This window comes from Mus caroli, unplaced genomic scaffold, assembly GCF_978045245.1.
Source record: "Mus caroli unplaced genomic scaffold, Mus_caroli_1 scaffold_2, whole genome shotgun sequence".
Taxonomy (NCBI): Eukaryota; Metazoa; Chordata; class Mammalia; order Rodentia; family Muridae; genus Mus; species Mus caroli.
The window spans coordinates 16,626,566-16,640,267 of record NW_028227257.1 but is presented as its reverse complement, the minus strand read 5'-3'; the positions used below and the strand labels follow the sequence as shown (position 1 = coordinate 16,640,267).

The 13,702-nt window shown below is 45.5% G+C and overlaps 1 protein-coding gene across 1 annotated transcript; it reads left to right on the top strand.

The window, feature by feature from the left end:
• The first annotated feature begins 7,449 nt into the window (after positions 1 to 7,449).
• Positions 7,450 to 11,053, top strand: Srsf6 (serine and arginine rich splicing factor 6). Its single transcript, XM_021151078.3, has 6 exons — positions 7,450 to 7,709; positions 7,925 to 8,073; positions 9,356 to 9,480; positions 9,582 to 9,790; positions 9,945 to 10,028; positions 10,128 to 11,053. Exons 1-6 carry the CDS (start codon positions 7,603 to 7,605, stop codon positions 10,471 to 10,473), a joined length of 1,020 nt encoding a protein of 339 aa, XP_021006737.1. The 5' UTR covers positions 7,450 to 7,602; the 3' UTR covers positions 10,474 to 11,053.
• The last annotated feature ends 2,649 nt before the right edge of the window (positions 11,054 to 13,702 follow it).

Genomic DNA, 13,702 nt, shown 5'->3' with positions numbered 1-13,702 from the left:
AAGTAGGACTTCAGCAGAAGGTATGGCCCAGATTAAGGGTGTGTATCACCATGTCTGGATTTGGAATTTGGCTGGACTTGAACTCAGAGATCAGCTTGCCTCAGTCCTAGATTTAGAGGTGTGTACTACCTTGCCTGGACCTAAGCCTTTCTTGGCCACTCTGCCTCAAAATCTAGATCAAACGCGTTTGTTATCCCAAGACAAGATCGCAGTCGGAAGCTTGTGCCTTCCAGCCTCAAGATCTGGATCACAGGTGTGGTGTGCCCTGCATTTCTGGATTGTAGTTCATTCCAGATGTAGTCAGGTTGACAACCAGGCGTATCCATCACAGAAGCTATGACCCTGTGTAAGTGAATGGATGTAGCTGCATGCCAATAAAGCTTTATTTATAAAACAAATAGAGGGCCAGTTGAGCTAAGGCCCTAGTTTGCAGGGACATGTGCACAATTGAATCCTCCATGCTAAAAATAGATCACACAATCCCCATTGGGAGAATGTATGTTCTGTGTTCTTTTTAATCAAGAGTGTTCCAGAGCTGGGACAAGCTTCAGTGGACTGTTGTCACGCAGATGTTCAGGGGTGGGGTTGCTGAGTGAAAGGTTTATGGAGTTAGGTTTTTGAAATCCTTCCCATCTCGACTTTCTCTGACACCCATTCTGGATGGTCCTGTTGTTTTTCTACCTTCCTTTTAAAAATTTATTTATTATGTATACAGCACATATACATATGCCTGCAGGCCAGAAAAGGGCACCAGATCTCATTACCGATGTTTATAAGCCACCATGTGGTTGCGGGGATTTGAACTCAGGACCTCTGAAAGAGCAGTCAGTTCTCTTAACCTCTGAGCCATCTCTCCAGCCCCCAGTTTTTCTACCTTCTCAACCACAATTCCCTAAGGTTTTTTTTTTTTTCCTGAATTTGACTCAAATCTCAGAGTTTCCGTGGTAAGCAGAATGTTCCCTCCCTTAAAGATTCCCACAACCTGATCACAGGGCCCCCAATGGAGGAGCTAGAGAAAATACCCAAGGAGCTAAAGGGATCTGCAACCCTATAGGTGGAACAACATTATGAACTAGCCAGTACCCCGGAGCTCTTGTCTCTAGCTGCATATGTATCAAAAGATGGCCTAGTAGGCCATCACTGGAAAGAGAGGCCCATTGGACTTGCAAACTTTATATGCCCCAGTACAGGGGAACGCCAGGGCCAAAAAGTGGGAGTGGGTGGGTAGGGGAGTGGGGGGGAGGGTATGGGGGACTTTTGGGATAGCATTGGAAATGTAAATGAGGAAAATACCTAATAAAAAAAAAAGATTCCCACATCCTAAATCCTAGAACATGGGATGTCACCCTCCATAGCAAAAGGGATTTTGCAGAGAAGAGGCCTTTTAGCTTGAAGTAGGGAGCTTGTCTTGATTATGCAGATGAGCCCACTGGGGTCCACATAGAGGCAGGAAGAGCACTGGCTCAGAGAGGGACGTGTGGCAATGGAAGCTGAGATCGGAGTGATCTGAGTGATCCGGGTCACAGAGCCCACCGAGTTAATGGCTTTGAAAAAGGCAGAATCAACAAGCCTGAGAATGCAAACAACCTCTACACCCTGGAGAAGGAAAAAGGAATAGATTCTTGCCCTGGGGCCTCCAGAAGGTCTTACTATCTCCTTTATTTTTGCCCAGAAAACCATGAAGACTTCTGACCTTCATACCTGAATATGACACATTTGTGATGCTTTAAGCCACTGAATTGCTGGTACTTTGTTATAGTGCCTTAAGTATACATAGGGGGCTGGAGAGATGGCTCAGCAGTTAAGAGCACTGACTGCTCTTCCAGAGGTCCTGAGTTCAATTCCCAGCAACCACATGGTTACTCACAACCATCTGTAACGGGGTCCGATGCCCTCTTCTGGTGTGTCTGAAGACAGCTACAGTGTACTCATATACATAAAATAAAATACAATTAAATTAATTAAATAAATCTTTTTTGTTTGGTTTGGTTTGGTTTTTTTGTTTTGTTTTTCAAGACAGGGTTCCTCTGTATAGCCCTAGCTGTCCTGGAACTCACTTTGTAGACCAGGCTGGCCTCAAACTCAGAAATCAGCCTGCCTCTGCCTCCCCCCAGTGCTGGGATCAAAGGCGTGCGCCACCACGCCCGGCAAAATAAATAAATCTTAAAGAAAAATAAGTATACATATTTAAGGGCAAAAGATTTATGCAGTCTGAAGAGACCTGTGATGGTGGTGCACGCCTTTAATCCCAGGACTCAGGAGGCAGAGGCAGGTAGATCTCTGAGTTTGAGGCCGGCCTGCTCTATAGAGTGAGTTCCAGGACAGTCAGGTTTACATGGAGAAACTCTGTCTTAGGAAGGAAAAATACCCTGTACATAGGAGTTGATGCTGAGGGTAGATCTTGGTGGAAGAGCACTTTCCTGCTATTGTGTCTTTGTTAGGGTTTCCATTGCTGTGAAGAGACACCATGACCAAGACAACGCTTATAAAGGACAACATTTAATTGGGGCTAGCTTACAGGTTCAAAGTGTCAATCTAGGGGCTGATGAGATGGCTCAGTGGGTAAGAGCAACCGACTGCTCTTCCGAAGGTCCAGAGTTCAAATCCCAGCAACCACATGGTGGCTCACAACCATCCGTAACAAGATCTGGTGCCCTCTTCTGGAGTGTCTGAAGACAGCTACAGTGTACTTACATAGAATAAATAAATAAATCTTTAAAAAAAAAAGTGTCAATCTATTATCATCATGGCAGAAAGCACAGCAACATCCAGGCAGGCATAGTGGTGAAGGAGCTGAGAGTTCTACATCTTCATCCAAAGGACGCTAGGAACAGACTGTCCTTAGGCAAGTAAGGTCTGAAAGCCCACCCCCTATAGTGACACACCTCCTCTAACAAGGCCACACCTCCTAATGTGCTACTTCCTGGACCAAATATATTTAAACCACCACATATGGGTTCAGTCCCCAGCATCAGACAAATTGTATAGAAAAATTAATCTAATCCTCAGGACACGGCGCTCAGGTCTGGTCTGCAGCGCATCCTCTCGGGAGTTTTTGGCACCTTATAACAACACACAGACTTGTCTCTCTCATCCCTCACACTTTCCTGTGTAGCACCGACAGAATTTGTTTACAAATTCATACTAGAAGCATTTTTCCCCCAGGATGGGCTTGGGTGCTGTAGGTCCAGATTTGTGTGTTTACTATGACAACAGCATGTCACTCAGATGACATAAAATATTTAGCTGATTCAACATATGCCTGCCCTTAGGAGCTACCACCTCAATGTCTAGTAACATCTCATTGAAAACTCTGGTTAAACTGGTTGTGGTGGCGCTCGCCTTTAATCCCAGCACTCGGGAGGCAGAGGCAGGTGGATTTCTGAGTTCGAGGCCAGCCTGGTCTACAGAGTGAGTTCCAGGACAGCCAGGGCTATACAGAGAAACCCTGTCTCGAAAAGAAAGAAAGAAAGAAAGAAAGAAAGAAAGAAAGAAAGAAAGAAAGAAAGAAGGAAGGAAGGAAGGAAGGAAGGAAGGAAAGAAAGAGAAAGAAAGAAAGGAAGGAAGGAAGGAAGGAAGGAAGGAAGGAAGGAAGGAAGAAAAGACAGACTCTGGTTAATCCTTAACCACACAAACACTAAGGCAGTAGGTCCCATCCTCTCACATAAGGACCAGTTCTCAAAAGGAGCAAGTTCTGTGTGTGGATATTTGCTCTATTGCTGACCTGGCCCACAGGTCAGTCAACAGGGTCTGCAAGAGAGAGAGTGGGGATGGAGGGGCAAGTGACGAGAAGAATGGAGACAAGACAGGCTATCTGATCAAGTCTCAAGTCTTATTTATTGGAAGGCAACTATGGGTTTATAAGCCCAAATTGGGGACTGCAGCTGGAGACACTTAACCACAAGTGCCTTGCAGCTGGGGGCACTAAACCGCAAGTCCAGGATGTGTCTGAGAAGAACAGGTTGTTGTCAGAGTGTGTTCAGCTGTGGTGTGAGCTGCTTGCAAAAACATCATTCGAGGAAAACAAGTCTCTAGGCAGGGTGGAAAAGTACCCACATGTAAGTAAATAGCCTGAGGTGGCTGCAGAGGTGATAGCCAGCTTTCTGCTAGGAATTAGCTCCCAACATATTGCTATGTATTATAATGCTAAATTCTATAGCTGAAGGCCTAGGCCTGGGAGTGACTTCTCCTGTTTACAAGCTTTTGTTGTGCAAACCTTGTTCCTTGGTTTAAAACTATTGGTTAAATAAAATTGGCTACTGCCAATTACTGGAGGAACTAGAGGTGAGTGGTTTTGGGTGATGTGGTTGGAGGAGAGATTGGGAGAAGAGAAGAAGTGGCCAGGAGGGGAGAACCATGAGCACATGGCCAGGAGAAACAGCAAGTATCTGGGGAACACCACTGGGGAGCCAGCCAGGCCAGCAGTCAGAGGAGGAAACTATTGATTATCCACCAGTAAGCAGTCAAAGCAAATAAAATGGCCACAGTCTGAGTCTCATTTATTTGTAAGCTAGTTAGAATAAGCTTAAAGTGGTTCTTCTACACTGTCCCTCAGCAGCTGCTGTCACTTTCTGAAGGCTTGCCACTTTTTTTTTCAGTCACATTGGATATGGGAGTAGACCACTGGCACTTACATGGATAGAGCTCAGGGAGTCTGTTGAGTGTCCCACAGCACAGAGGATCACCCGTGACAAAAAAATGATCTGACCCAGGGGCCAGCAACGTGGAGACTGAGAGCCCGGCTCTAAATGGATCTTGTGCAGATGTTCTGAAAGTTTTATTTTACCCAGGGATATTTGTTTGTTTGAGACAGGGTCTCAGTATGTAGCCCAGGCTGGCTTTGAACTCACAGAGATTCCCCCTGCCTCTGCCTCCAAAGTTCTGGGGGCAATTTGGAGATTAAAAGTATATATATATATATATATATATATATATAATTATTTTTATCTAAAAGTGTGTATGTGTTTAGAGGTATGTACTTGTGTGCGTGGAGGCCCACAAAAAGCCAGAGGCATTGGATTCCCCCTGCAACTAGAGTTATAGATGTTTGTGAGATACTTGAATTTCATTCTAGGTACTCAGCTTAGGTCTTCGGCAGCAAACCATTGAACCTTGCTCAGTTGACTGATCCTCTTGCCCGGAAGTCTGATCTGCTAGTGTTACAGGTGTGCACCACCGCATCTGGTTCAGAAGATTTTAAATGAGGGTTTGGACTGGCTTGGCACCAATTACACAAATCTCCCGAAGACAAGCCTCAGAGATCTATCTGACTGATGGCATGGATGGGCAACCTCTGCTGCATTCCACACAAATACTCTGGGGTGGCTGTGTTAGTTGAGATTTCACATGGTAACAGAATCAGTTGGGGGTGGGGGGTGGGGGGAGATGTGATCGAACCTGTAGGAACTGGCTCTCATTGATATTGAGGCTCTGGAGTTCCAAACTAGCATGTGCATCAAGTGTGGAGGCCAAGGGTCACCTCAGGTGTCATTCCACAGGAACAGTCAAGCTCCAGAAGCAAGCAGTTTCCCAACAGACCCTTCCCTTCCTTGTTTTTAAGACAATGCCTCAAACTTAGCCAAGGCTAATCTAGAACCCATAGCAGTCCTCCTACCTCAGCTCCCGGATCCTGAGAGCAGGCATCAGATACTGCACCTGGCTTATCTGGCTTTTCCCTCCCATAGCCCACTAAAAAAATAAACTCTCATGCCGCACACTTGCCATTTCAGTTTATACTGCTTTTGCAAAGTGCCAAGTTAGGTCGGCAACAGGACTCCCCAGTGCTGCTGATCCAACTAGGAACTTTGGAAGATAAATGATCTCATGGGTTGTCTTATATTTGTGTGTGTGTGTGTGTGTGTGTGTGTGCTCGCGCGCACATGCATGAAAGTAGAAAGGGAACTATGTGAAGGAAGCAAGGGTAGGGGAAGAGGGGAACAAAATATGGAAATAGGGTAGGAGAATTACAAATACTGGCTTTTTCTTCTCGTGTGGAATCCAGATGTGTGTTTGCTTTTACAAATAATTTTAAAATGTGTTATCATCACATTTAGTTATTTATTTATTGAAGGCATGACACGAATCAAGAGGTCAGAGGACAACTTGCAAGAATTGTTTTTGTTTTTGTTGTTCTACCGCGTGGGTCTCTAGGATCAAAGTCTGGTCCTCCAGGTTGGCAGCAAGCACCTTTACCTGCTGAAGCAGTCTTCTCACCACTCTCAAATAAATTTTAACAAGTTTTTAGAAATTGACAATTTGATAAGAGAAAACTGTTAATGTGTTGAATTCATTCTGTGTTCCGTGAATATTTTTAAAAGCTGTCTATATATATATATATATATATATATATATATATATATATATTGTATTTTCTAACTTAAGGAAGTTCTCTTCCCTCCAGAGAATACTATTAACTCATCTCCCCGTGTGCTAGCAACATTGCCGGTCTGCCCCAGAGGACAGAATCGCCTCTCATCATAGCTGAAAAGCCTGAGGCTGCCCAGATTCTGGGCAGAAAACAAATTCCTAAAGAGCAGGTACTAACTCAATGGCAGTCTTTTCTCTCAGCTTTCCTCACACCGTGCTCTGCTTTCGGTTTTCTTACCTCTCTAGCCAAACCTTCGCCGTGCTTTGAGTACTCCCAAGGCATGCTCCTTGATAGTCAATTAACTTTACTCCAGGGCAGTGGGGCTGTTTTAACTCTACAGCGTTAGATGTCACCTCCATAAACTCCTAAGTGTGTATTTCTGCTTCATAAATAGTTTGCCTTCGGATCCAACCAGGTTAAGAACAGTATGGATAGGAAAGGGGATCGGGGGTCTTGGAAGACCACCAGGTCTGATCCCAAGCTCCGAGCACCCGCCTGTTGGTGCATGGGGCCCAGCCATGCTCCCTTTGTGAACGGCCACGGCGAGAGCGGGATTCAGAGCTGTCAGAGCTCGGAGCAGAGGGAGGGATGCCATCCAGACCAACCACACCACCTCCCCTGCTGGTCACTAAACCTCGGGGGCAGATCCCGGGCTGCTAAGAAACTAAGGAACCGACCGACTCCCTTGAGCGTGTACTCATCGAAATCAGCGCGAGAAACCCGCTGAAGGGACAGAGCAACCTTTTTTTTTTTTAGTAGACCAATCAGAGACCAAGATGGCCTAGACTGACAGCCCGGACAACCAATGAGAAATAGAATTCGTTCTCCGCGTGCCTGGGCACAAGAACAGTTTATTAGTAGGCACGACTCAAAAGATCCGGGCCTTGGCTGTTTACGCTGATGGCTGCACAGCGCCAGGGGACATCACAGTAGCGAAATCAACTCCCAGCAAGCCCCGCACGCGCCGCGGGCCGCCCCAAGCCGTCCCGAGCGGTCCGCGGCGCGGGAGAGGACGTGCTGCGCGACGACGTCACGCGCCGCGCCGCGCCCCGCCCCCGGGCACTTATAGCGTAGGCCGGCGCGCGCGCGCGCACCATTGTGTGGCTGACTCGGCCGCCGCTGCGGTGTGAGGCGCGTGTTCGGGCCTTCGCCGTCCCCGCACCCGCACCGCAGCCCTGCCCCGCGGCCCGCCGCCCCTCCGCCAGCCTCCCGGAGGACACCCGTGGGCCACGGTCATGCCGCGCGTCTACATAGGACGCCTGAGCTACAACGTCCGCGAGAAGGACATCCAGCGCTTTTTCAGCGGCTACGGCCGCCTCCTCGAGATCGACCTCAAAAATGGGTGAGTCGGGTCTGGGAGGCCGCGCCCCGCGGCGGAGAGAGGTCCCCCAAGGACCCGAGGCGGCCAAGGCCGCGGCGCCGCGTGGCAGGGCCTCTAAAATGGCGGCGGCGGCGCCCCGAGCGCGCGTGCGCGGGGGGGAGGGCGCGGGAGCGCGCGGCGCCGGCTAACGACACGCCCGCCCGCCGGTGCGCGGCTCGCGCTCCGCCCCTCCGCAGGTACGGTTTCGTGGAGTTTGAGGACTCCCGGGATGCCGACGACGCCGTGTACGAGCTCAACAGCAAGGAGCTGTGCGGCGAGCGCGTGATCGTAGAGCACGCCCGGGGCCCGCGCCGCGACCGCGATGGCTACAGCTACGGAAGCCGCAGTGAGTCCTTACCCCCGCGCGCTCCGCGTCCTGGGTACCTGGGGGGGGCGGAGGTTGGGGGCACAGGGCGGGTGCAGTCACTGGGGTGGGCAGGGTGGGACCTCCCCAGCCCGGGCAGGCGCGGAGGTCGGGGTTTGTCGACCCTGGGTGTTCCCGGGGCCCCTCTACCTCCACGCATGCCCGGGTAGCCGTGGGACACCGGAGCGCGGGGAATGGGGTCGGGTGGCCGGTTGACTTAAGTTTGGAGGAGTGGCTTCAGTTGGCCCTCTTTGGCACTGACTTGGGTTCTGCCATTGAAAGCGAGGGCTGGCTGTATTTGTAGTATGCCCCTTTGCTTATCTGTCAGTGCTGGTTAGCTAGCGTTGAGGAAGTTTCGAGGAAGGCTGGGGTGGAGGTGGGGCCGGGGGTGGGGAAATGGGAGGAGCTTGAAGTCTAAGTCTTAGGAGCTAGGAGACTTGATGGGGGGCAAAGAAAATGCCATTTTAAACTAAGTAATGTGGCATAGTACCACAAAGTAAATCTAAATAAGCTTTATGCTGTATTTGAAATAGTTGGGGCATGTTACTGGGAGGGGGTTGGGGGGATTTTGGTTATGTGAAATGTTTAATGTTGAAATTGTTGCATGTTGAATTCCAACTTTTTAACAAGTCCTTGATGTTTCAATTTGAAAGTGACCAATGGGGCTGAGGCTGTGTCCACTGAGGCTAAGATGACTGCCTTTCCTGATTGGCCTTGGCTTTTCCATACATTGTGTGACCCTTGCCCTATGACCCTTTGGCTGACCTTACCGGAAGCCATGACGACAGCAGCCTTTTGCCATTAGACGCAGGGTGATGGTGAGGATTCCAAGGGTTAGACAAAACTGGTTAATCTGAACTAGGTGACTGTTACCTTGCGTGTTTTGTGGCCAAACCACCACCAAAAACCTCACACTGTGATGTAAGTACTTAGTGTAACTAGTAAACATTTTTGTAAAATGTAGAAATGCATGTAATCAGTTAAGTTTTATATTTTACAATGTTCTGTAAAATAAAACTTAGCGAGGTAAATTGAATAAAGGAGCAGTCACTCTCTAACAGATTGTAGGAGAGGTTTAGTTGGGTTTAGTCTATTTGACTTGCCCTTAATTTAATTTGTGGCAAATCACAAATGTATCGAGGGTTTAGCAGTATAATAGCAAAGTCCTACTCCAGTAATAAACGTTGCTATGTTTGTACTAACTTTCAAAAACATGCATGCCTGTCATTGCAACGCATCTAATTACTCCCTTCATGTGATAAAGGTGGTGGAGGTGGATACAGCAGTCGGAGAACTTCTGGCAGAGACAAATATGGACCACCTGTTCGTACAGAGTACAGGCTTATTGTAGAAAATCTGTCTAGTCGTTGCAGTTGGCAAGACTTAAAGGTATGTACCTGGGGTTTAAAAGACAGCAGTTACTTTCCTTAAGAGTTGGCTACATGGCCTTGCTTTAGATTTCTGGGGCTTATCAGTCTTAACTGTTTTAGGATTTCATGCGGCAGGCAGGAGAAGTGACTTATGCAGATGCTCACAAAGAACGAACAAATGAGGGTGTGATTGAATTTAGATCCTACTCCGACATGAAGCGTGCTTTGGATAAACTGGATGGTACAGAAATAAATGGCAGAAATATTAGGCTTATTGAAGATAAGCCAAGAACAAGCCATAGGCGCTCCTACTCTGGCAGTAGATCCAGGTAACGAGGACTGGGGGGAGGCTTGTCTTTTCCAGTTGTTGCCTAGTTGTATTTACGGTGTTTCTTGGTTGTAGTAAGCAGATACTCCAGCCACAGATGGGTAGTTAAAACATATTCTTGAAAAGATTAAAACATCACTGTCTCTTGTGTGTAGATCACGGTCTAGAAGACGATCTCGGAGTAGGAGTCGCAGAAGCAGCCGCAGTAGATCTCGAAGTATCTCAAAAAGTCGCTCCCGGTAAATAATGTGGTATTGGGTCTCTTAATTTTTACCACTTGATGGAGTGTAGGTGTTTTCTGACAAGATACTGAAAGAAATCTGGCTTTTCTTGTACAGATCTAGGTCTCGGAGCAAAGGTCGATCCCGATCCCGCTCAAAAGGCAGGAAATCCAGATCAAAGAGCAAATCGAAGCCCAAGTCTGACCGGGGCTCCCATTCCCACTCGAGAAGCAGGTCTAAGGATAAGTATGGGCAGTCGCGCAGTAGGTCCCGGTCTCGGTCCCCCAAAGAGAACGGCAAAGGAGATATAAAGTCAAAGTCCAGATCCCGGAGCCAGTCTCGGTCCCACTCGCCTCTACCTGCTCCGCCCTCAAAGGCTCGGTCCATGTCCCCTCCGCCAAAAAGAGCTTCAAGGTCCCGTTCTAGATCTCGTTCGAGGTCCAGATCAAGTTCCAGAGATTAACCCTGAACTCTACGTTCTTTGCACACTATAATGGAACACTTTCCTACTTGCTTAGGCAGTTACTCTTCCGAGTTTGTACTCGCCTCTTCTTTAAGAGGATTTCCTGAAAAGGGAACACCGGAATTTGATTTGTGGCCAAATTTAATGAGAAAAAGATGAGGTTCTAAAATGGTGGTATGAAGCCCTCTCCCTTCTTTGTAGAATTAAGATAATTTTGATTTTGTAGCCTTTGAGCTAAAATAACTTTTGTAAAGATTAAGCTCATTTAGATTTTTTTTAAAGTATTGCAGCAGGATCTGCTGCAGGGTTCTGTTGTTTTGTTTTGCTTATTTTTAAATTAACTGTTCAAGCTTTGAATACTGCAGGCTTTAGAGGGAGAACCCAAATTTTCAATTATGTTGGCTTTTTATAAAGCTTGAGTTATGTAAGATTTAAATAAAAGTTTGCTACCAAGGTGATTGCCTTATTGACTAGGTCACTCCTAAGGCCCTGCCTGCCATGTGTGGAGACAGTGTAAATTCTACGTGAGTGTGAAACAAGGCAAGTCTCAGACCAGCAATAAATTATTCAGTTTGGCTAACCTTATTTTGTGCTGTTAATCTACCAAAGTGTTTTGTCTATCCCTTTAATAAGTTGAATTAAAAGTAAAAGGAACTTTGTAGTTAGTGCCACAAGATAAATAAAAGAAACTAAAGGATTACAATTTGAACTTTTCAAGAAGTGGGTCCTAGTACTTGGGATCTTGTTATATCTGTGCTCTGGAGGTGGTCGCGTGATTAGTGTTAATGTATGGTTTGGTGGTCTTTAATGTTTTGAAAAACAGAATTAGAAATTTAGTTATTCAAAGTTGAAAAAGCATATATGCTACATTTTCTGCTGAAAGGTGATTATATTTAACAGGTGCTTAGACATTTGGCTAAGATATTTTCCAATCAGTCCCCTTTGTATTAGTGGGGCATTTGTGGTTAGTTTGAAAAACAGTGACATGGATAAACTAAAATGCTTCATACTTTATAAGTAAAGCGTTACGAATGCTGTGGAAACCAAGTTAAAATAAATAGTGCAAATGTGTAGGAATAACTCGATTGTAGTTTCCATACATCCGAAAGCCCAGTTAGTTGAAACTGCAATCAACAATTACCTTACAGCCTTTCCATTATTCAGACATTTGTGAAGTCATTTCATCCCAAACACTTAGCCTCATTCTTTAGTAATGGTGTAGATGGATTGGCTCAGGTTTAATACCTTCCTTGTCTGTTATTATATAATCTAGCAAAAATTGGATTATAGATTATAACGTACATAGAGTTGGTTTGTAGGGCCAAATAATCAGAGGACATGCAATAAGGCAAGGCTGTGTGGAAAAATAGAGGTTCAAGGGCCTAGGTAGGTGTCTATAGCTGGGAATACTTGGGAACAGGGGAAGGGGAATGTTTTCAAGACATTTATCCTGTTAGAAAATCTTACAGACTAGCTTTAGGAACATAGTGTCAAACAAAGCTGCTGCTTTAGTCTTTTCTTTGATGCTTTGTTTAGATGTTTATAAGAAATAGGTTTATTTTTCCAGTGTAAATTTCAGAATTTAAAGAAAACTGGTTGTAGTTTACTATTTTACCTACTTAAAAACAAATGTGATGGCTCTTTAAGAATTGGGTTTGACCAAAGTTCTCTTTATTTTCAGGGAAAACTAAAAGCTTTCTGAGCCACAGCCTTTTAAAAGGGGAAAGGCTAATAGTAAAATTTGACTTTCTGACTGCATGCAACTGCTGGGCTTGCCTTCTGTTAGTGTGGTAGTACATGACAGAGGCATTAGACTATTTTTTAGCTGCCCTCATAAATATATAATGAATAGGTGAATGCCAATACCCATACAGTTTTTCTAGTGGGGACAAAGGCCATTTTATTTGAAATTTAGGCTTTCATGCCTGTAAACTCTCGTTATTAAATGCACTAAACAAACAACTGCATTTAAAGCATTGGCCTTAGCAGAATTGACTGACTTAAAGTGTTTTAGTTTCTTACTGATGAGTGAATTCAGTTCCCTACCAACTAATGCGCAGAATCGAAGAATCCATCCTGCACACATTGGTTGGTGCCCTGGGTGGAATATCAACGACACCAACTGATAAAAGAGCACAAGAGAAGTGGGGAACATCTTGAGTCCTGTTGGACGTGATAGTGTTTCTTGATCTGTATGCCACAGTGCCTTTATGGCCAGTTTGAGTCCTACCTACTTCAGCCTTTATGTTCCCACTCCTCTTGTGTTAACATTGCTTTCATCTTGGATATTTTTTTTCTACTTTGTTAACCTACTTTATGCTTTATCTCAATAAAATGCTTACCAAGGGAAAGACTTGTTCTTCATTTATTGTGTTGTCCCTTGGCACCAAATAATTGCCAGGTAGTTCTTTTTGAAGTAGAGTTAACCATTAGCTACCATTGATGTGTTCTCTTGTTTTAGCTCTAGAAAGCAGGGTTTGGGGACTTCAAGTAAGTAGATGGTTTGTTTTATTTTCATGTGTTTACTCATGTCCATTTTTATCTGTAGTTGACATTATTCAACACAGTCAACTTAGGAAGTTTTAAATACCTGAACTGCTTAACCTAATGTCCCTTAGTCCTGGACCTAGGGCACACTTATTCTTTGCAAGTTTATCTGTCAATACCATTGTAGTCCCATTGCTTAACCTGGTTCTCAGAAGCTTTGCCTGTGGTTGACCTGATTTTGGATACATGATGTGGAACCAAGTGTGGGGTTTCATTTTGTGTTTATAGAAATAATCCAGGGCTTCATGTGTGGCTCAAGTTGAGCATGTGATCTTAGCAGGTACACAATCCTCGTTGGTGTGCAGCTCTCTCACACAGACTCATAGGGTCAAGTTATAATATAGTACACACTTTTGATAGCATGAGAAGCTAAGGCAGGATGGCTCTGGATGTAATTAGCAAGAAACTGTCGGAAGCAGACACTTCTTGGAGTACAAAATAATTTGAGGCTAATTAATTACTATTAATTGGAAGTCACCACTATTTACAGTATTCTATTTATATCTTATACTAGTGTGTATGTGTATATATACATACATAATCTCACTAGTTACAGCGAAGGATGACTTTGGACTTGACCTTCAGGAAGTATTACTAACAAGGACTTTATCACAGCTGACTTGTCCCTTCTTTCTTAAGATAGGTACCACCCATTCAGAGCCTGCCTCCAACTCTGCAATCC

Bases quoted from the DNA above. Each gene is read 5' to 3' on its own strand.
- Srsf6 (XM_021151078.3), top strand. From the start codon at position 7,603: ATGCCGCGCGTCTACATAGGACGCCTGAGCTACAACGTCCGCGAGAAG. The intron at 7,710-7,924 runs GTGAGTCGGGTC...GCCCCTCCGCAG, and splicing joins GAGATCGACCTCAAAAATGG to GTACGGTTTCGTGGAGTTTG. The intron at 10,029-10,127 runs GTAAATAATGTG...TTTCTTGTACAG, and splicing joins ATCTCAAAAAGTCGCTCCCG to ATCTAGGTCTCGGAGCAAAG.